The 21,858-nt window shown below is 53.5% G+C and overlaps 6 protein-coding genes across 6 annotated transcripts; 3 read left to right on the forward strand and 3 right to left on the reverse strand.

Moving 5' to 3' along the window:
- Positions 1–740: 740 nt before the first annotated feature.
- Positions 741–5,936, reverse strand: HER10_EVM0003344 (uncharacterized protein; the record flags this gene model as incomplete). The annotated part of the gene is made up of 6 exons (XM_035473024.1): positions 741–1,499; positions 1,553–1,974; positions 2,027–3,026; positions 3,089–3,427; positions 3,492–5,642; positions 5,724–5,936. The coding sequence occupies 6 exons, from the start codon at positions 5,934–5,936 to the stop codon at positions 741–743; spliced, it is 4,884 nt and encodes a 1,627-aa protein (XP_035325784.1).
- Positions 5,937–6,644: 708 nt separating this feature from the next.
- HER10_EVM0008798 (uncharacterized protein) lies at positions 6,645–8,831 on the forward strand (the record flags this gene model as incomplete). The annotated part of the gene is made up of 1 exon (XM_035478307.1): positions 6,645–8,831. The coding sequence occupies one exon, from the start codon at positions 6,645–6,647 to the stop codon at positions 8,829–8,831; it is 2,187 nt and encodes a 728-aa protein (XP_035325822.1).
- A 268-nt stretch (positions 8,832–9,099) lies between these two features.
- On the reverse strand, positions 9,100–9,864 carry HER10_EVM0002705 (imidazoleglycerol-phosphate dehydratase; the record flags this gene model as incomplete). The annotated part of the gene is made up of 2 exons (XM_035472407.1): positions 9,100–9,512; positions 9,591–9,864. 2 exons carry the CDS (start codon positions 9,862–9,864, stop codon positions 9,100–9,102), a joined length of 687 nt encoding a protein of 228 aa, XP_035325780.1.
- Positions 9,865–10,561: 697 nt separating this feature from the next.
- On the forward strand, positions 10,562–11,871 carry HER10_EVM0006599 (centromere/microtubule-binding protein cbf5; the record flags this gene model as incomplete). The annotated part of the gene is made up of 3 exons (XM_035476180.1): positions 10,562–10,608; positions 10,674–10,950; positions 11,407–11,871. 3 exons carry the CDS (start codon positions 10,562–10,564, stop codon positions 11,869–11,871), a joined length of 789 nt encoding a protein of 262 aa, XP_035325804.1.
- Positions 11,872–12,140: 269 nt separating this feature from the next.
- HER10_EVM0007085 (uncharacterized protein) lies at positions 12,141–14,041 on the reverse strand (the record flags this gene model as incomplete). Its single annotated transcript, XM_035476651.1, has 3 exons — positions 12,141–13,351; positions 13,425–13,676; positions 13,756–14,041. The coding sequence occupies 3 exons, from the start codon at positions 14,039–14,041 to the stop codon at positions 12,141–12,143; spliced, it is 1,749 nt and encodes a 582-aa protein (XP_035325808.1).
- Positions 14,042–17,157: 3,116 nt separating this feature from the next.
- On the forward strand, positions 17,158–18,104 carry HER10_EVM0003253 (uncharacterized protein; the record flags this gene model as incomplete). Its single annotated transcript, XM_035472937.1, has 3 exons — positions 17,158–17,680; positions 17,735–17,954; positions 18,008–18,104. The coding sequence occupies 3 exons, from the start codon at positions 17,158–17,160 to the stop codon at positions 18,102–18,104; spliced, it is 840 nt and encodes a 279-aa protein (XP_035325782.1).
- Between the last annotated feature and the right edge of the window lie 3,754 nt (positions 18,105–21,858).

Genomic DNA, 21,858 nt, shown 5'->3' on the forward strand with positions numbered 1-21,858 from the left:
GTCACCACATCAGGTACCAGCGCAGCACTTACACCACGTCGCAGTATCTTGATCCCTTCGAGTCTCGAGTATCTATTTGTCGTTATTACTGTTCCCAAAGGCTGCCCGAGATGACTAAGAATCTCATGTCTTGCAAATTGAGGATTCTAGGAGGCCCATCACGATACCTCATCCAGGCCCCATCAACTGCCATCAAGGTATCCGTCAAGGTCGGAAATCAACTGATCGAACGTTCTAAGGTACCTCCGGTTCGGTACCTGACCGGGAGCCTCTGTCCTCGCATAACGACCCGGCACGTAAATCCTTATTACCTACTTTACATACATGGTATGTCGCAAGAAAGGCGTCACAGTAGTGTAGGTAAACCAAGTCGAACCCCAGATAAACTCAATGCTCCTTGGTCCGATCGTCCCGACCCAGCCATGCAAACTCGCAGAAACCCACGTCACAAGTTACCGCCCCGGCATCGGACCCCTGCTTTCCCGTCCATTGTGCTGGTTTTGGCACCACCACTGCCAACCGCCACAACCTACACCAAGGGATTGTTCTTGAGCAGACTCGAGCGAAATTAGGGCCTCGAGTACGATTTCTTGGTAGAAACGGTAAAGAGAACCGATAAGAGACCTTGAAAAGGAAAAGGGGACAAAACAAATGAGCTTCGAGGGATTCTTCATTTTTTTATTCATCCGTTTCTTGCGGCAGCAAGCTACATGCTCACCCCATCTACCTTACCCATCAGACTATGCTCCCAAATCATAGTAGACGCAATTCCCAGTCCGGAAGTTGTATAAAAACGCGTGCCGGCTGCCGCCGCTGCCACCCTTCTTCTCCCACGCCCACTTCCAATTCAGCAACATGTCGTGAATCTCCCGCACGTACTTCTTCTCCGCCGTCGTGACGCTGTGCTCCGCCCGCCGCCAGCTCTCCCCGTCCGAAAGGCACGTGTCCCGGATGAGGTCCATCACCTGATCCGTCGTCTCGATGGCCAGGATCGGCCCGTCGAGGAACGACCGCACCAGGCTCGCCGCGCTCACCTGCGCCTGCTCCACGACCGTCCTGCGATTGAATTTCTTGCTCCGCGTCCCCGCCACCAGCACCCGAACGTCCTGCTCCTGGTGGTGGTGCATCTCCATCGTCGCGTTGGTCTCGGCCTGCTGCCCGCCGCCACCGGCCCGCGACTTGACCATCGCCGCCGACTTGGACTCCTTGGAGTCCCGCTCCCGGATCTCAGCACGCAACCACGAGAGAAGCTGCGCCATGGGTATGTCAACATCGGGCGTGTCCTTCTTGTCCATCGTCTTGACCTTGAGGATGGCGTCTTGCTTGATGATGATGACCCAGGAGTAGCCCTCGTCGCGGTTGCGAGAGAGCAAGTCTTCTGGGGACCGCGCATCTCTCGCGAGCTCGGCGCTGATGTTGTGCGACCATAGCGTCTGCAGAATCTCTATTCCCGTAGATCGCAGGACGGCAGCGTCGAAGCTGGCCACGAGGGCATCACACTGTGAGTTGTTGTAAGTAGCCAGACCAACTATGAGGAAACTCGATGACCTACTCTTTTCGTGCTGCTAAACATATTGTGGCCCTCTTCTTCCGACTTTTTGAGGAATGCTTTTCCACTTGTTTTTGGGGCCCTAGAAAGCTTCTCCCACGACAGGTTGAATCCCACGGCGTGGCGCTCTTCGTAATGGCTGCCAATTCTAGGACGATTCTCTCTAATGAGACTGTCGTATCGGCCACCCGCGGCAAATACATCCTTCATCTTCTTGTCGTAAAGGCAGGAGAATAAAGTGCCACCGGTATAGAAGCTTTCTTTTAGACTGTTCAATGGCGTGACATAGATCTTGCTTGTGACTCCAAGTCGCTTGGCATACTCCGAGACCTCTCTCAGATGCGCCAGAGTCGACGAGGCTCGCTGATACATGTCAGTGCCTTCAAACAGTGTCTTGAGCTTGGAGAAGGCCTTGGACGGCGTATCTGAATCCTGTTAGTTTGTGACTCAAAGTAAAAGAAATGGAAGCTGGCAAACCTCGGAAGTCAAATCGTTGCAACTCATCGACACTGGTTGCCGAAAGGCCTACCAGGGGAGAACGCAGCTGGGCCCTGATCTTCTGCCAGGACCAGTGATGAATATTGAGCTTGCTGAGAACATCTGCCACAGCCCTTCGGGAGCCATGCTCGACGCGACAATAGTCGAAGATTAGCTGCAGCAAATCGGAATGTCCTAGATGAAAACACATCTGGCTCGTAGATAGTGATGGGAACGTGGCAATGATTTCGTCAAGCACTTTGAGAACCTCAGCCTCCTTCAGTGCCATGTCGAGGGTGGTAGTCGTGACAATGTCAAAGTCAACTTCGCCCAGCATATAGGGCTGCCCAGTATCACCCTTATCACGGAAAATATTGCCGAAAGTGAAAGTGCGCTGGACGCCCGGAGTCCCGCTGGCTTTGGCAAGCATTCTTGCATGGCCCATCGTCAGATCAAATGGCAGCTGCAGGACAGTGCCGTTCGAGTCCAGGAGTCTCATGACGTTCTCTGCATAGTGGGACGACCGCGGGTAAAGGCAGGTGCGCTGACACTCCAGAGCTCCGTGTCGGCGAAATATGGAAATCAGCGTTTCCTTGACGATGCTCTGGTTGAGCAAGTCTGCCTGGCTGGGACTCGCCTCATGCATGTCCCAAGCGTAATCTTTAGCTTGCTCTAGAGGCCGTGAGAAAAGCGTCGAAAGCATTTTCTTGTAGTAAGGCGAGCTGGGGTCGGCTAGACCAGCCAATGTTCGTCTGATGGTCTCGCTTTCCATTTGCACCGGAAGCTTTCCACTTTGCAGCAATTCCGCACTCGATGGCCTTTCTTTGGGATTGTGAGTGATGAGAGACAGGACGATATCCGTCTGTATCTTTTCGGCAGGCTTGAAATCCGCAGGGAGTTCGGGACTTGGTCGCCGGAGCTTCTCGAGAACTTCTGCTCTTTGCATGCCCAACATCGGGGGATAACACATCTCGAAGAAAATGATGCCCAGAGAGTACATCTAAACAGTGTCAGCGACAGGATAACCAAAGCATGACAACATAGTTTGCGCGAGGGACTTACATCCACTTTCGAGCTGTACATTCCGCTAGACCCGGAGCGCACTTCCGGCGCAGCATACGACGTAGTCCCGATACTTCTGGTAATATCGTCCGACTCCATGGCGTTGGGAAGAGCCCTATCGACCGCAAACTGACCGCTAGTGGCCAATCCAAAGTCTCCGATCTTGACATTATCCGTCCCATCACTGCTGTGAGCAATGAAGATATTTTCAGGTTTGAGATCTCGATGGACGATACTTAGACCGTGGATATGGGCCAGGCCTTCGAGAACCTGACGGAAAAGACGCCATATTTCCGGCGTGTTTTGGTACAGCTTTCGAGTGATCAGATCACGTAAGGTCTAAAGCTGTCAGTCTCGCCGATGGTTTGGCAGGCAGTGTATTCTGTGTGGTATGAATACTCACCCTCTTTTCGCAGTACTCCATGGAAATGTACAACACGGTCCGGAAAGATCGCTGGGGCTTGATTCTTCTTTGAATTTCCCTGCTCCTGAAGCCGTTCCCGACAGCCTGGCTGCTGTCGTCGTCATCTGAGTCAGTTTCATCCTCAGAGCCTTCTTCATCGTCTTCTTCATCTTCTTCAGATTCTTCCTCGGCGTCCGAATCATCGTAGCCGAATTCCACCTGTGGATAACCACTCGAAGACATGAAGTCTAGACCGCCGGTACTGGTTGCAAAGTGAATCGCCGGATCCTGTGAAATGGTATCACGAGAGTCTTCCGTGTTCAGATCTTCGGTGGAAGTATCGCCCTCCGTGTCAGACTGATCCGGTATCTCCTCGACCCAAGTGTTGTAATAGCGCACCACAGCCGGGTGACTGAGCTGCGATAATAGACGAACTTCTTTCAGAATTTCTGTCAAACTTGCTTGTGATCTTTGGCTGATCTTCTTAATGGCGTAGATCTGCCCATCCAGCTTCTTCCGAGCTTTGACAACCTCGCCGAATCCTCCTTTTCCAAGTCTGCCTTCCTCGTCGAAATCTTCCCGGTATCTCGACGAAGTGAGAGTTCTATTCGTTGACTCGCGTCTCAATCTCGGAGGTATTGGCGATAATGCGTTTACGGAGTGGTAATTGGACGCAATTGAAGCGGTATCCTCCACGATCACAGGGGCGTCGGTGGCGAGGAACTCGCTGGAGCCGAGTTCGAAAGCACGTGGTCGTTTCTTTGGGTCCGGCTTGAAGAACCTAGTCACCAACTCCTGTAGAGGCCGCGATAGGGACATGGAGTCGGAGACAGCAGAGGGTGAGTGGTATTTTTGAGGCACGTCAAGTCCAAATATCATTTGAAGAAAAACGATGCCAAACTCCCACATATCCGTTTTTTGTGTATAATGCTGCTTCGATGAAGCAGCAGTCTCTGGCGGCAACCAATATGCAGACTTTGCAGAGCTCAGCCCGACTGGCGCCTGTACCTTGGAGGAGATGTTATGTAACTCCCTCTGGTAGCCTGCGTCTGACAACTTCGGCACGACTTCTCCTGTCTGTTCCCGGAAGAGCAGCACATTTCCTGCATGAATATCCTGATGCACCAGTGACTTGTTGTGCAGGAAGTTCAGGGCATCCAAGAGATCCCGTGTCCAGGCACGCACTTTGCTGGTGTCCAACTGGCCAGCCAAATCGAGCAGCTCGGCTAATGATCCCTTCTCAGCACTGGGCGTGAGGACATTGACAGTCCAGAGGCTTGCTGACGCTTTCTCGACATTGTTTTTCTCGCGCTCTACCTTGAAATCCAAGACCTCGAGCAAGTTGCGATGACGCACCTGTTTGAGCGCTTCCAGCTGACCCTCGAGTGACTGGATCTGCTTCTTGAACACCGCAGTGTCCTTTGAAGCAGGGCGAAGAACGGTCTCCTTGAGCGCCAAGTTGGGGCACTCTTGTCCGCTACCAACGAGAGGCCAGACAGAGAAAACGGTTGAGACAGGGCCTTTGGCAATCTCGGACTTTCCAAAGACAGCCTGGAAGGAAATGGCATTTCCAGTCTTGTCGGTGGTCTGGCAAGGTCTGTCAAAGATGATGCGGCCACTTTCGGGCCAATTGGGGCCATCCATTGTGGTGAGAGATGGTAATCCTCCGTTGGGGCGGTTCTTTTTTCGTGTCTCCTTGGCTTTCTCTTTCTGACGCTTCAATTCAACCTGCAACAAGCCACCGAGAACCCTCTCCTCCTCCTTGCTTTCCTCTTCCTTCTTGCGCTCCTCTGCCTGTTTCTGTTCCTCGGCCAACTTGGCCAACGAGGCCTCGTGAGCCGCTCTCTCCTCTTCCAACGAAGGCAGCTCGAGCCCCTTCGCCTTTGCCTGGGCCGCGTCTTCGAGAACATCTCTGAGTCCCTCTACGATACGGTCCACCATCTCCTGCTCCTCGGTAGCAAAGATCTTGGGCTCTGTTTCGAGGTACTTTTGAAGTTTGAACAAAGTGACCTCGCGAAGGTCGCCAGTGTTCTTCAGTGTTAGCAGTGGCGGGCTTCTAGGGTACGTAGCAGTCATCACCACGCCCAGCGTAACTGCAAAGTCTTCATCTGATGAAGCTCTGATGCGAACATCAAATGAGGGGTCAGATTTCTGTTTGGAGCGTCAGCATCAGGCTCTGCTCAATGAAACCTTGTTATACTGAGGACAGGATGATGGTGTTGTATTCAATACCTTCCAGGCACCCGGCGTCTCTGCATGCCTCATGAAATCCTCTCCATAAATGGCTTCAAGGGCGATGAGCTCGTTCTGCTGGAGCTCTTCATATTCCAACTTGGGGGCGGCCTCGGGACCCTTTGGTTTGAGTCCCGGGAAGCTTGAGTCATCTTCATTTTTCTGCGGTTTGTCGATGGGCTTGTTCCACACCCCGGATGATTTCCACGCCATATCGAGGACGACGAGAAAAGGCTTGACGAATCACCACAGCGCGAGCCGTGACAGTTCGTTACGGGAAAGCCATATTTGGTACGTTGAGCAAAGTTAGTTATTCAGATATAGTGATATGGGTGAGGAAGAGCTAAGAAGAAAAGAGGAAGAAGTCACAAGCGCAGGTCTAGCCGATGAAAGCGCCACACCGCGACCATCGACGGCTGGCGGCCTGGTGCGCTGTCACAGTACGGCGCATTCGCCTTCAGCTGGGTGCTTTACCGCTGCCAAACTGGAAGTGGGGGGTCGTTTTGGGGCGAACAAGTGCCCCTCAATGATGACGCTGACCGTCTTAGTTGCTCTTTTCAGTGGGCCAAGACGCCTGAAGCTCTAAAGAACCCTGAGACGAGGGGCAATGGAAGTGACAGACATTGGGGGCATTGTGCACACGGAGTGACTCAGCACGGTGTGGGACCAGGGGACGAACCACGGACGCGCCGTCCGTATGCGGTAACAAAGTAAACAACTGAGAAATCACATCTGTTCGCCGCGGTCAGATCACCAAAGACTGCACAACTAATTAATACATGACCCGCCGAGACACGAGCGCATGTGATGTGATCTCGTCTGTCGGACTCCGCCCAACCTCAAACACCATTGATCCGCGCGCATATATCTACTGGCACAACCAACTTCCTCCACCGATAAGAAGCCCACAAGCAACCTAGGATGTTGGGCTGGGTTCTTAGACGAGGGTTGGAGGGCGCGTCGGGGGGAAACAGAGCAAACGCAGGCGCAGGTGAGAATACCCTGCCAGATCGACCCTTCTTTCTCACCGCATCGCACGGCTTTTCTGACTTCCAATCCACAGCAGACGACACAACACAGATTGAGCAACCAGATACGCCCGCGCCCGTCTTTGCCGCCCGCGCACTCAAAAGCGCCATCTTTGGAACACCCGCGCGACCTGACGACGATAATACTGCCACCATGGCGCGTCGCAAGGACGAAGACGACTCTGATACTGAATCCCGAACCCCGATGAAACAACCTCAAGGAATTCTTCTCACTCCTGGAACTGGAACCTCTCGGCGGAAGCGTGTGTCGTTCGGGCACGATGTGTTGGATAACAAGAAGGTCGACAACAGAAAGGGCAAAGAAGTTGACACCGACGAACGACCGGGGAGATTCCCAGACAGTTTTGCCGACACAACCAGCGACTCCGCAAGCAAGCGCACCAGATTGACTGAAACAATGGAGAACTCACGACGCAATAAAGGAACTTCAAGCTCGCGGGAGAGGAGCCAGACGCGGACCACCGCAGCCAGGAGTGACGATGCTGAGGACGAATGGGAGGAGGCCGACGACGATCAATGCATGCACGATATCACAATGGACCTTAATGAGCCCCATTCGCGGTCGGGCAAGTACTGGAAGTCGGAATTCGAACAATATCACCAGGACGCTAAAGCCGAGATGGAGAAATTGCTCAAGTACAAACAGCTTGCCAAGTCGTATGCCAAGATGAAGGACGCTGAGGCTATCGACCTCAACGCCAAACTCAAGGAGGAGCAAGAGAAGGCTGCCAAGATGGAGAAGAAGATCTCTGAAATGGCAGCGCAGATTGCCGCGAAGCAGCGAGCCAGCGGCGAAGAGAGAGACAACCCTCAGCTTATCAAAGACTTGGCAAAACAGACCGCTGTTGCTGTTGAGTACCGGACGCAGGTGCAGGAACTAGCTGCCCTTTTGGAGAACCGCGAAAATGGCGACGACGACGAAGGGGATGCACGGAGCAGGCGCCGGCGGCAGGCTGCCTCGCCGCGAACACACAAGACGTTGCTCGAGGCCCAGCGAGAGTTGAGAAAGGCTAGAACACAAGTCAAGGAGAACGGACAGCTACGGGAGGAAGTTGAACGGCTAAAGTCCGACCTCCTGTTTGCAGAGCAACGAGCAAACAAGCTCGCCGAAGAGAACAAACGACTTGCCGAGCAACAACCATCTCAGAACAAGGAACAAGGCAAAGACGCCACAACATCGGGCAAGCGTGTGGACGAGCTAGAGGATGCAATTCGCAAGAAAGACGATGAATTACGCAAGTTGAAGTCGGAGTTTGAGAATTATAGGACGGATGCCGAGGCCACGCAAGAAGATACGCGGCGTATCTTGGAGAAGGCAACGGAGAAGATCAACGAGCTTAAGAGGGAAAACAAGACTCTCAAAGCAGGAACGGCTGATGTACCGAAGACGAAGAACACCGCTGTTCCCCCTGAACGAGAGCCTGCCGCCAGGGAACACCGCGCTCAAGAGACTAACCGCTTCATTGCGGATAACAAAAGCCGCAAAACGTCGACCGAGGTAGGCCGCCGGAGCTTCGACCTCGTAGAATCACTAGGCAAGAAGCTCAACGAGCCAAAGTCTCAAAACCTTCGGGACAAGTATCAGCGGGACGCCGACTCCCTCAGCTCAGACGACGAGCCGCCCGCGAGAGAGCCACCAAGGCGCCCCCAGTCCGAAATCTTCTCGAGCCGTGTCAATCTGGACAAGCCTAAGTGGCGACCTTTTATCCCAAGGTCCCCTCGTAACAGAGAATATCTCGGTTCTGATCTGAACGACCGTATCGTCACCTCGAGCGAGGTTCCGACAGGCAACACGCCAGCACCTCGACACAGATTCTCCAGCAAGGACAAGGAGGCGCCGATCGATCTGCTGCAGGATCGTTTCGCCCGGCTAGGAGGGCCAGGCGAGCCCGATGTCGAGGCCAGCACCATGCTGGCGGCGAACATGTCAAAGAGCACATTACCTCCGCAGAGACGAGCAGCGGCTATCGCGCGAATAGAGCAGAGAAAGGCCGACAAGAGGCGCGCAGCGTCGGGCCAGAGCAACAACAAGGAGAACATGCGACCACAACGCTCATAATTTGCATTTTGGAGCGGTTCACGTTCTTACGCCCTTTAGTGTGTATGGCGTTTGGGTTGGAGGGATATGATTCAGGCATTATTGTACGAGTAGTCTTTTTTGACCACCAAAGATGATAGCATGGAGTTTGGCGGGGGTATCATATCAACTCGGATTATTCAAATGATTCCAAGAAACCTCACTCTCTCGCAGGCTGTGTGTTCCCCATGATTTACGTTTTTACCGTGTTTTTTTCCTGTCTTTTATTTTTCCCTTTTCTCGTCATTCCTTATGCGCTCAAGGTTCCCTTGGTGCTAGGCACCTCGCCCTCCTTACCAGCGACGCGGCTGGTGGCCATCTTGACGGCGACGGCGAGGGCCTTGAAGGCGCTCTCTGCGCGGTGGTGGTCGTTTTCGCCGCGGAGGCAGTCGACGTGGAGGGTGATTCTGGCGCCCTGGGCGAAGCTCTGGAGGCAGTGGGGGATCATCTCGCAGGACAGGTCGCCAATCTTTTCGCGGCGGAGGCCGAGCTCGACGACGCTGTAGGGCCGGTTGGAGAGGTCGACGACGGCGCGGGAGAGGGCCTCGTCGAGGGGCGCGTAGGCGTAGCCGAAGCGGGCGAGGCCGGTTGCGCTGCCGAGGGCGGCGGCGAAGGCGTAGCCTAGGGCTATGCAGACGTCTTCTGCTGTGTGGTGGTCGTCGACTGAGACGGGTATTAGGTGTAAGTGGCTGGTTGTGCCTCTCTATTATGTTTGACTGGTTGTCACTGAGGGAAACGAACTGTGAAGGTCACCCTTGCAGGCGATGGCCAGACTCCAGCCGGCGTGCTTGGAGAGGGCGTGGAGCATGTGGTCGAGGAAGCCGATGCCCGTGTTGACGCTGATGGTCTGGGACTTGCTTGCCTGGGAGGCGTGTGCAGTAACGGCTGCGGTGAGCCTCTCGTCCGTGTCGGGGGGGAATGCCCCGCCATCGAGGTTGAGGGCCATCTGGATCTTTGTCTCGTTGGTGTCGCGCGCGAGGGCGGCCCATCTGGGCGGGTGAGATGTTGTAGACATGGCTGGTGTGTGAATAGGTCGTATTTGAACGAGAATAGGGGAGTGTGTCAGGAATTAGTCTCAAGATTGAGGAAGTATCGCAAGTGTATTGAGTATCGCAAAAGTTGAATTGGGACTTTTTCTTGGAGTCACTAATCGTTATCAGTGGGCGCCGTGTGTCGGAGCTGCCAGTGGCGGGGAGGGGCAGACTTGGGATGAGGTGGGGCATTGCCCAATCATGACCCCTCAACTGTCAGCGATTGCTGCCGCCATCAAACAGAAGGTCAGGAAGGTATTACCTAAGGTAAGGTAAGTAAATCGTACCCGACCGCATTCTCCAATTTTCACCGCTTGAGGGGAGGCCCACCCAAGAGGGATGGAGCTCTAGCGGCAGAAAAAAAAGAATTGAAAAGCGCAGTGGCAGGAACGCTTCTTTGTCCTTCCAGCTTTCCCCAGCTCGCCCCCAAAAGGAGAGGACACGGGTCAGGAACAGAGCTTAGGTGACCAACACCAACACATCAGCGCTGCAGCCTGGTGTCTGATTGGTCACGTCTTTCCTTTCCCGCAACACCCTGCAGATAAATAGTGCAGCCTGGCCAATTTGCTAGCTGCCTTGCCATCTGCAACATCACCACATTCTCTCGTTTGCTTCAACGACTTCTCACTTACCTGCCTTTTCAAACGCACTGGAACACAGCTTTGCTGGACATTGGAAAACATGTCCGAGTTCCTCGATGCCTACTGGCAGGCGCCGCCTGTTGCAAGGTAAGCACAGCTCATCTCTCTCATCTTGCTTCTCTTTCTCAGCCTTGCTGACTCGTCTTGAACAGAACATTTGCAACAGCCGCGTTCGTCACGTCTCTTTCTGTTCTCCTGGGCGTCGCAAACGGATACTGGTTCATCTTCATGCCCCAGTTCCTCTTCCAGATCCCGCCTCAGATCTGGCGTCTCGGGACCAACTTCTTGCTCACCGGCCCCCAGCTTGGCCTGCTCTTTGACACGTACTTCCTGTACCACTACCTGACGGCGCTCGAGGTCGGCAACCCTAGGTTCGCCAGGCGCGAGGATGTCATCTGGTATCTCATGTTCGTTTGCACTGTCATCACGGTAAGTTGTTATTGTCGCTGCTCTGGCAGTCCGCCCAAAACCATGCTATTTCCCCCCTGGGAAAACTTCCTCTATTATACACAATGCCCACACGAGAAGAACATATCTTCCTCTCTTGCTATACACACAACTCTCTTGCACCTCATATTATCTGCCCGCACAGTGGATTCCCACAGCTGTCAGCGGTTCCTGGAAATGAGGAAGATTACCCTCACGGCGCGACCCGTCCTCTTTCGCTTTAGGGACGTGGCTTGTGGCGTGGGCATGGTGGGATGTCTTATGGATGGCTCGTGCAACCTCACAATGTTGCTCGAGTGGTTTTCTTAGCGCCCTACATATCAACACCCAAACTCTGGGTTTTTATTTCTCTTCTTTTTCACTGTTTTTACCATTGTCATGACCATTATTATCATCATCCAGCTTCGGCCCAAAGGAGCATGCGCTAATATCGCACAGGCACTCTGCACCTACCTCATGGGCGGAGGAGCCTTCCTGCCGGCTTTGATTCTCGCCATGTGCCGTACCGTCACCCAAGACCAGCGTGGGATGAAGGCAAACTTTTACTTCGTCACCATCCCCGCTCAGCTCACTCCATTCTGCATGATGCTCGTGTCGTTGCTGTTCCCTGGCGGATACTACACCGCTATGCTCCAGCTCATGGGCTTCCTGGCCGCTCACCTCTACGATTTCCTGTCCCGGGTGTGGCCCGAGTTCAGCGGAGGCAGTAATCTGATTCCTACACCCGGCTTCCTGTCTCGTCTTGTGCAGACGCCTCGCTTTAATCAGCGTGGATACGGAACTGCCGTTCGCGGTGGTGGTGGCTCTGCCCAAACTTCGGGTAGCAGCACTGGTGTATCACAGGGCGGCGGTGTTTTGCCCGAGTCGTGGAGGACGAGGGGCCCTGGCAGACGTCTGGGTTAAATCACATGCTACGATAGTCGTTGTACGATAGACTTAATCAATGATGAACATTGTATTTGTTCCATGACCCTTTCGATCACTTTGATCACCTGACGTCGCAGGCTCGCACGCTAGATATAAACATACAGATTACCGACCCAGACCAAGAAACTCCATGATATCAAAAAGAGAGAACCGTCCTCCATTCCGTACAATCCTTGGTATACTACCGATTGTTCCTTTGCGCCATTGTAAGGACACATTACCCACTACCTAACTCAATGTCCTTTTTATCCGTACAGAGTACTCTTGCCGCTCCGAATCGGCATATCACCCTCATACTCTTCAGGGTCAACCCGCACCGGCACCTGATGCGATATTATCGCCGACCGGCCCGCGAGCGGCTCGTCCCTGAACCTCTCCTCGTGGAAAGTCAGGGGTTCCGAGATTTGCATCTCGTTTGTCCTCTCGCCGCGGTCCGCTATCGGCGTGGCGCCTTGGACTGTGATGGAGGGCGGGGAGTACTGCTTCGGCACGCGGATCCGCGGCACCGAGGGGAGGGATAAGGACGGGATCCTCCTGGACTGTTTCCGTCCGGGCGGTTTTCCCGGCGGCGGAGGCGGGATGTTGACCATCCTTGGTGTGTTGTTGGCGTTATCGCTATGTGATCCATGTGATCTCGCAGGCGATGGCGTCCGGGAGACGGCGCGGGGCGGCGGTCTGATGCCGCTCATTGTGCCTGGCTCGTCCGTGGCTGTCAGGTACGTCTGCAGAGCGTACGAGTCTGGCGTGTTGGTCTTGCGCGGGACCGCGGCGTTCACGTTCAAGTTCAGGTTCGCCGGCGGGGGTGTGGGCGTGGGCGTGTTGGTCCGGCCGGACTGCCGGCTCATGGCCCGTGGGATGTACGCCGGGTGCGTCGGGAGGGCGCTGCCGGGGCCGTGGAAGCCCGAGTGCGGGTCGAAGTTGTAGTGGGCCATGTCGCGGCCGGCCTGGACCTCTTGCTCCAGCTTGTCGTAGTACTCTGCGTTGTTGTTGAAGCTGTTGTTGTTGCTGCTCGCGATGATGTTCTTTTCCTGGAGCTCGTAGTTGTACGAGTTGATGGACGAGGACTTCTTGTGGTCTCCCACGCCGCCGCCGATGGGGAGGTAAGGGCCATTGCTGATGGCTGTGAAGGAGCTTGCGTGGCTCCGGGGCGGGTGGTGTTGGTGGTGAGGGGGCAGGTAGTCTGCTTCGTCTTGCATTCTCTGCTTGCGCTGCTTGCGGCAGTAGATGACGAAGAGGCAGATGGCGCCGACGAAGACCAGACCACCGCCTACGGCGATGCCGACGATGGTGCCGAGGGTCATGGTTGTTGAGGAGGCGCCGCCGTCGCCTGGTAGAGTCGTGTTCGTGTTCGTGTCTGTGATGTTGACGGGCTCGGTAGAGAAGAGCTGACCGGTCAGGCCGAGAAGTGTTCCGTTGCCTGGTTGTTGCTGGCAGCCGGCTTTGAGGGCAATCAAGACTTCAAGTGGGCATCAGCATATGTCGTCTTTCGTTTGTGAAAAGGGGGCGCCGGATCGAGTGTTACCACTTACAGTTTGAGAGATAGCTTTGACTGTCGCTTGATTGCAGACACCTGACACAGGACCACCAGTTTGAGCTTGAGAACTTGTCCCCGTCGGCTGTGCAGTAGTCGTACGCGGTGTTGGCGTCTGGGGTGGTGAGGGCGGTTGCGAGGGCGTTCTTGAGAGGTCGACAGGCGCTGTTGATGATACACGGGGAGTTGATGTGGGATATTGCGTCTGGGAAATCAAAGAGGCAGACGTCTACCGCGTAACGTATGTTGTCTAAACGATCTCAAATAAGCCAAGAATTCTCAAAAGCCACACTGATACTTCCACGAAAGAAGAAGAGAGAAGGTCTTACACAGAAACCAAGAGGCGTCACTCTCTGCCCCTTTGGACGCCTGGCTTTTCTGAAGGCACGAGACGCAGTTCCTAAACTTGATTCCCTTGCCCGTCGAGTGATATTGGTCGTCTTCGCAGACTATGTCGGACGAGTTGGTTCCTGATGTCGTTGTATCGATTGCGGTTCCGTTTGGCCCACCCAAGCACAACGCCGCACAGTCTGAGTCGGGTGTAACCTCGAGGGAGAGGACGACCGTGACAAGCGAGAATACGAACAGGAGATGCCACAGAGACGGTACGGCCATGATGATGTTGCCCTTTCCACGTCCTGCTGGTCTGGACTTGAGATGGGAAGAGGGCCGGAAGGGGAGGAGGGGAGAGGGGGTTGTAGGATTAAGTGAAGCTTGGGGTATTATCTGAACAGCATGGCATATCACCCTTGATGGGGAGAGAAACTCGATGGGCGAGTAAAGATGACAGACTCTATCCCGTGAGTGAGACCGGACAGAATTATGACCATCAAAGAGACAGTCAAAAGTTCATCATCTCTGAAGAGACCCCGTCGCCTTTCACTTTTGCGGGAACACATTGCAGATATAATGCCGGGTCTTGAAGAGGTAGTATTACGGCACGGCTGATCCCCCATGCAAGACAGGCAGGCGGCTCTGCACCTGCAAGCATTGCGAACGTAGTTAGATGGAGGTTGGTCTATTTTGAGGGTGTGTGGTAGTGGAAGGTAGTGTTGCGTTGGCTCCAGCCGGTGAGAGACAGCAGACAGCACAAAGAGGGCAGCTGTTGGTGTCCAGAGATGGTAAGGCTCTATCCACTGGCGCACGTCAATTTTCGTTCCTCCAGATCGTCCAGGCCAGCCCGGGGGTGGTGAGGGAGGATTTCCGCCAGAGAGCTGAGAATAGCAATGGGAAAGAAGCCAAGATGGGGGAGCGGGTAGAAACGTGAGTCCAATGAGACGGCGCGTAGTTGTGAACCCTTGACGGTTGTAATCGCGCCCAGGCTTCGAGCACGACGAATCAGAGAGTAGGAAACGAGGGAAGCCCACAGCGCCAAACGAATTGTAGGCTGGGGGGGAAACAAACGAGAGATGCTGAATGGTCGACTGACTGGAGAGACACACGCACGCGGCACACGGGAAAGGTTGAAACGGGGAGAAGGCAGCTGGTGATTCGTGAACAGGATTGAGTGGTTTTGCAGGCGCCGGCCGGGCATGCGGCCTGCTTTCCTAGTCTTAGTCTCTAAGACAACCCTTGTCAACGACTGAACAAGGTATCTCGAAAGGCCACTTAGCGGCCGTCTTCCCGTCCAAGAGGGCCCGCATTCTGGCAGCTTGACTGAGTTTAAAAGACGCCCGGCGGCGGGGAAATCAGACCACTTCTGACCACGGCCGAAATTGCCACGCGACTAGAGATCTTGAACGGGCGACGGGGGCCAGCTCGGATGTCTTCCGTCTACCTACTCCTCCTTCGAGCCTGGGCAAAAGAGAACTTCAGTATCCAGCATGTTCGGGATGATGGGATTTCGGCGAAGGATTGACTCCCCGCAGATTACTTTCTCTTATTTATTTCTCACAATAGGATTGCGATGGCTTGGAGGATTCATACACATGAGTAAGTGAGTATGTAAGTAAGCTTCCTTCAAACCAACACATATTATAATTCACGATGTATTAACAACGCGTCTATCGGCCAACGACAGCAAAACGTCCCGCCCGAGCCTGGTGCCGCTGCCGCGAGAACGAAGTCAATGCGACCGACCTCTGTCGGCTGGCGTGCTGATTAAGACGGCGGATCGTGGCAACCACTACACCCGGATTTCCCTCATTTGCTTGGGGGCCGTCCTGGGACCGTTCTGTATGGCTGTCACCTGCAGGCGGGTGTCCATGAATAGAAGCGAGTGTGATGGTGGCTGCATGCGCCAACCACTGTCCACTTTCCATGGTTGAGAGGGCATGGAGGGGTAACTTCCCGCCTGGTGTGCGCGAACACCTCCATTTCGACAACAACTGAAGTTGACGAATTTTATGAAGGTCCGCTGCGCAATATTGTCGATAGCTTGCTCTATTCTGATATTGCGTTCGTTCTTTCATCGGACGTCGAAATCGCTATGCATAGCAGTCACTATGTGCTCGTATTATCAGGCAAGACGCTAAGTATATAAGGGACGCCGACTCCCTGCTCGTCTTCGCCTCCCTCACGACGAACTCACTTATAGATGCACCCAACTTTATATGCACATGTCTACATATCTCATTCCTCTTCATTGGCCGTCGTCCGCAATGCCCGCGATGGAGAATAGAATGAGGTTCCAGATAGGGTGCAGCCTCTACCTTATTCTATTCTCTTGACACAGAGAAATCGTCACTGATTATCAGCCCTCACTCATCAAAGACCTACGGGAGTCGCGTCTATCGACCCAAGTGTGAGTTCCCTCTTACTAGCAACAAATCGGAACTCATGACAGATACTTTCCTCTGAAGGGGGAGCCGGGCGTAATTCTGAATATGATTTCAGGAAAAGCTTCAACTTCGCGTGGCTGGCTGCCGTGTTACTCTCATCGGGTCCTTGCATGATTGTTTAGGGTCAGCTTTGGTCCCAAGACACAATCTTGTCGCCAAATCAGTGCGACCACAAACCTGGTTCATGACCGCCCGACTTGTCTGGCTCTCACAATTTTGCTACACACAAAAGGTACGATTTGGCATGAGATTCCTGTGCTTCTGTCGCCATGCTTCTTAGGCATCACCCAACGCCCCTTTGTACTCATGGAGGATGTGAAATCGGCTTTCGTCCACGCGCATCATCAATTGTTGCACTGGATCCCAAACAGTCAAGACGATTCTTCTGATGCTAGAGAGCCAAGACTGCTTCTGGGAGATTCAAATTTCATTTACACAAGGCAAATACCCGTTCTGGGCCCAAGGGACCATAGCACGGAATTTATCTCAAGCTCTTCCGGGACACGAGACCCCAATTTTCATATTGACTCCCTTCCCGTCAGGGTGAGAAATCCATGTTTGGCAGATTGATGTTATATAGAGTTCGCTCTGACTGGCTCGTTAAGGCTCGGAAGACGGAGCTGCTTCGGCCAGTTTGATATGTTTGTGCCTCTGTCCGCTTCGGGCTCGTATAGACTATCAGACAGCGACCGTTTGTGTCGTACACTGGAAAGGGTCAAGCTTCACAGTCAGAACTTTTGCTGGTGGGAAACAAGCTGGAGTTCTCTCGTCAGACACTTTGACTTCATGGCCGTTGATGGGTATGAGGTGACTCTGGCTTACGATAGTCCAAACTCCCTCAATATCGAAGCTATAAAAGAGGAAGGCATCTCTTCACTTTGATCCAGAGATCTATTATCACACGGCATACCTACAAAACAGCATCCAATCCACAAGGTTGAAGAAATCAAAATGAGCTTCAAGTCAGCCATCGTCGTCCTCGCTACTCTCGCCTTCCGGACCATTGCGGTCCCGGTCGAGCCCGCCCAGCCCCCGAACCCGGAAGACTGGACCCTCCTGAACTTCCGACGCACTTGCGCAGCGGACCAGAGCCGGTGCAGCTACGACTTCCTCATCTCCGAAGACGCGGCCAAGGTGCCCAAGTACTGCAACTTTGACATTGACGCCGCCGGCGGACTCCGCGCGTACCAGACCGACTTCTCGTCCCTCAAGTGCCCGAGCGCACCCGAGTATTCCATCAATGGCGGCTGGGACGAGCAAGGCTTCATCACGCTGACGGTCATCGACGATCCGAGGAGGCTCCTGTCTTTCTTCGCTTTCAGAGATGAAGAGCTGTGGGCTGGTGAGGCGGCGACGCCGCAGCAGTCTAAGGTCTTCGATTATCCGTTCTCCACCAAGCGAGAGGTCATGGCCAGCCAGGAAGAGAGTGAGATGGCATACGCTCCCAGCTGGAAGATTAAGGACTTCATCAGATGTGAGTTTGTGCTGGCTTCAGGCCGATGTATAACTTATTAACAATATTGCGAAGATGAATTCAACCGAGGAATCCCTTACAGCGATGCACTTATCATGAGATTCGGCATTCAGAGTGGTCCTTTGACCGAACAGTGCCTCCTGATCATTGCCCTTTTTGAAGGAACTGTGCCCCTGGGTAAGAGCTTCGCTGACGCAGCCTGTGGCTACGGTGGGTGGACGGTTTCTTGGGGTCACAACGAGACTACGGATGAGGCGGTCATGACCTTGATGAAGTAAGATTTGAGCTCTCCTTCTCTGACCCCAATGAAGCTGACATGATCTGCAGTGTACACCATGACAGGAGAGCATTCTATGGATTCAACGATGTTAGCAAAAACATCATTCTGGGTGACAATGGACCTAGACCTGCCTCTCCGTATTAAGAGACGGAGCCAAGTGCCTTGTAATTATGTCTGTATCCTATGCTAAGAGCAGTCCGAGGTGCTCTTAGACTTAGGCAACATGTCTGAAGCATTTGATGAGTCTTTGACCAGAGCATAGGCTGGAGTACAGTCAACGACTGTGGTACTGAAGAACATAATGGGTGGAATATGTAAAGATGTATGTTATGGGAATCGAGCAAGTATCAGGATCAGGGTCGGGGGAAAGGAGACGCTAATACTACCATGTTTCCTTGAGACCTTTGAATGGACAAGCTCATACTTGTGATCATGAAGTCATATCAGCGTCTAGTTGTGTTGCATCCGCAGCTCACCGGGCAACCTCCGAAGGTGCGAGTGCGCTCCAACACTGCTTTTCTCAAAGAGCGACGAAAAGTTAGTAAAGAGAGCGAAGCGAATAGCGAGGAAAGCCTGAGTCCTGCCGCAGGGGAGTTCTTATGTTTCAGGACACAGCGTTGAGGACGAATGAGCGTTGTGTCTTCAAAAGCCAAGTTGAATCCAAAAGTTCCACGACTGTGTGCTGAGGGTTCCCAGCCTCTAGCGAAGAGGCACCATGGGCTGACTACGCGCCGTCTAGCTGAGCGAGCTTTCTGGTGTGCGACTTCGCCCTGTTCGGGCGCAGCGCATGTCTGGCGAATAAGAACGACGAGTTTCCCGCCAGAGGTACGATGTTGGAATGGTCGATAGTGTCAAGCCCGCGAAACAGCACTTGTTGGCAAGGCCGACAATGACGTTGATTCTTGCTAAAGATCATACATTTTTCCGCATAGATCTTGTTGGATTCATGTTAGTAGTTTCAAAAAAGGCGGTGAAGTATGTTCAGAATACCATCGTCAAGTGGTTCCGGTCGATGAGAAGTTGGCCATCACAACACTCGACTAGTGACGGGTGACCAATCATGTGAAGTCTATTCAGATGGACGCAACACAACTCCTTTGCTTTCAGTATATCTGGTGGTTTGAGTTATCGCCCTAACACCAAAACTGAGCATGTGCCTTTATATCGTCGACGGCCCTCATATTTTCGAACAGATTCTGCTTCTGACAACGGTCTCCTGACAGACCTTGCCGATTCTCGAATGTAACGACAGAACAGCGGCCAAAGCCTCTGCGCTAGGGCTGACTGTGAACAACTGCGCTGTATCAGTACTAGATAGGTTCCAGCAACCTGGATGAGAAGATGGATGTACGGACGCGGCACAGCAAGGGGCTCAGATTCGGAGCCAACCGGACCCCTGAGATTGCCCGAATGCCCACAGACAGCCCGACAAAAGCGGGTATGGTCATGACGAAAGACCATGAGGCTAAGTTGCTCCCGTGTGGAGATGGAGATTCTGATCTCTTCGGGACGCTCCCAGCCACTGGGCAACGGGTTTGCATCATGATGGACTGGGACGAACTGGCGCGTGTGCCGTGCCGAAAGAAGCGTACGAGAGGCAGGGATATCCCATTTTAGCGCTATATTTCACTGGCCTGGTCCGAGTGTCTATCGAGTTGACGAATAGTTGAGGCGCTACAGAGGGACCCCTGGAGATTTCGGCGGCAAACGTCCTCCTCCTGTTGGCCATGTTGTGCAAACCTAACGACATTGGGATTTGGTCGCTCCTTCAATGGCAACCTAGTAGACCGATGTGCCGGGGAAAGACCACGAGAGCATCGCAGCAGCAACGTTGATAGTGAGACCAGCCAACGGGTGATGAGAGGGACGCATGCACGACGCATTACCCCTTAACTGACGCTTCGCGCGTTGACTGTCAAGACGGCCTATCCGGCCAGTCGTAGGAGGAAGAAACATTTGGAGGAGGCAGGCACTTGCTGTCTGCAATGTAACTGAAAATTGCCCGCATGGTCACACCGCACGTCACAAAAACCTTCCCCGCTGCCCCCATATTGTCGCTGCTCCCCACGCAGCCTTTAACCAAATTGGTTCACCTCAGACACCCATTTCTCTCTTGATAACTAACATTTGTCTTGCTCGATTCTACCTCTCCTCTTAATATCATCGTTTGCATGTTTCCGTTATTGCAACATCTGACGCCTTTCCCAGTTGTGGTGAAGTCTGCGAGTGGTCGAGTGGAATCAACCGTTGGAGTACTCGACCGGATCGTGGACTCATTGCGCTGGGACTTGCGGATTGAAGATGAGGATAGGGTGCCTCCAGTTTGCGCCCCAGGTGGGAGATGTCGACAATAACCTCAACCGAGCCGATTCTGTCTTGAACAAGGCAAACCCCGACGACCTCGATCTTCTTGTGTTGCCTGAGCTGGCTTTCTCAGGTATGTTGTTTTATGAGCCTGGGTTGGCTATGGCATCTCAAAGCTTGTTGAAGATGGTCTTTGAGAGAGGGAGACGTGGCTCTCTTACGCGCTTACGACCGGCGGCTACGGATTTCTAACAAGCTTCAGGGTACAATTTCAAGTCGTTGCAACAGATCTCGCCTTTCCTCGAACATTCCGGTTCCGGTATTACTTCACTATGGGCTCGAACAACTGCCTTGAAGTACAACTGTACAGTCCTTGCCGGGTATCCAGAGAAGGTTGACGTCTCCCAAAACTGGCCGACGAGCCCCGAATACTACAATGCGGCTATTGTTGTCAACGAAGAGGGCGAAACGATTGCCAATTATCGCAAGAGTTTTCTCTACTACACGGACGAGACGTGGGCTTTGGAAGGCGACGGATTCTTCGATGGCTATTTGCCTGGCCTGGGTAACACGTCCATCGGCATCTGTGAGTATTATCCCATGGACTTGCTTTGAACAAAACTTGTGCTAATCATTGGCAACTAGGCATGGACTTGAAGTAGGTTACACAACCCAATCGTGTTTCACCACTAACTTTTTCAAGCCCTTACCGATTTGAATCACCTTGGCATGAGTTCGAGTTTGCCTTCCACGTTGCGGAATGCGAGTCCAACTTGGTGATTGTCTCCATGGCATGGATGACCCGAGAGGATGGACGTATGTTCAGCCGAATGCCCAACGAACCCGACATGGACACCCTCACCTATTGGGTTACGCGCTTGGAACCTCTTATTCGGACAGAAAGCCACGAAGAAATCATTGTCGTTTTTTGCAACCGCACGGGAATCGAAGATGAGGTTGTCTACGCTGGGACCAGTGCCGTCATCGGTATTCAGGATGGTGAGGTCAAGATTTACGGCGTGCTTGGTCGTGGTGAGAAGGAACTGTTGGTTGTCGACACCAACAACCCACCATATGCAAAGCTCGTCTACCGTCCAGAGGTTGATAAGCCATCTGTCTTGCATGGAGAACTACAAATGAATGGGGACTCTGGCGGGGACTCGGGCACACCCTTTGGATCGCTGTCGCCAACTTCACCACAACAACCTCCATCCAACGGAGACCAGGACACTTCTTCTCAATCCTCGGGCGAAAGGCGGCGAAGTAAACACCAAGATTCTGTCGCCAAGCACGTAGCTTTGCCTTCCAAGCGCACAAAGCCACCGCAGATCCAGATTCCCGGAAGTGCTGGTCCGTATGGGTTGCCGTCAAAATCGCCGGGTGCTGATGCCTTTCTTCTTCTCACGCCTACCGCTCCGAGCCCGACGCCTTTGTCAGTCCGGCCGAAATTGACTATCCCTTCTTTCTCGGCGGATGACAACTCCAGAAGTCCAGTTCCTGACAGTAGTCGGTCCGCTTATTCGGTACACTCTGTACTGTCCGAGCGCTCCGTCGTCTCCAATGGAAGACCACCAGGAGAGTACCCCTATCCCGA

The sequence above is a fragment of the Colletotrichum scovillei genome, assembly GCF_011075155.1.
Source record: "Colletotrichum scovillei strain TJNH1 chromosome Unknown Contig00014, whole genome shotgun sequence".
Taxonomy (NCBI): Eukaryota; Fungi; Ascomycota; class Sordariomycetes; order Glomerellales; family Glomerellaceae; genus Colletotrichum; species Colletotrichum scovillei.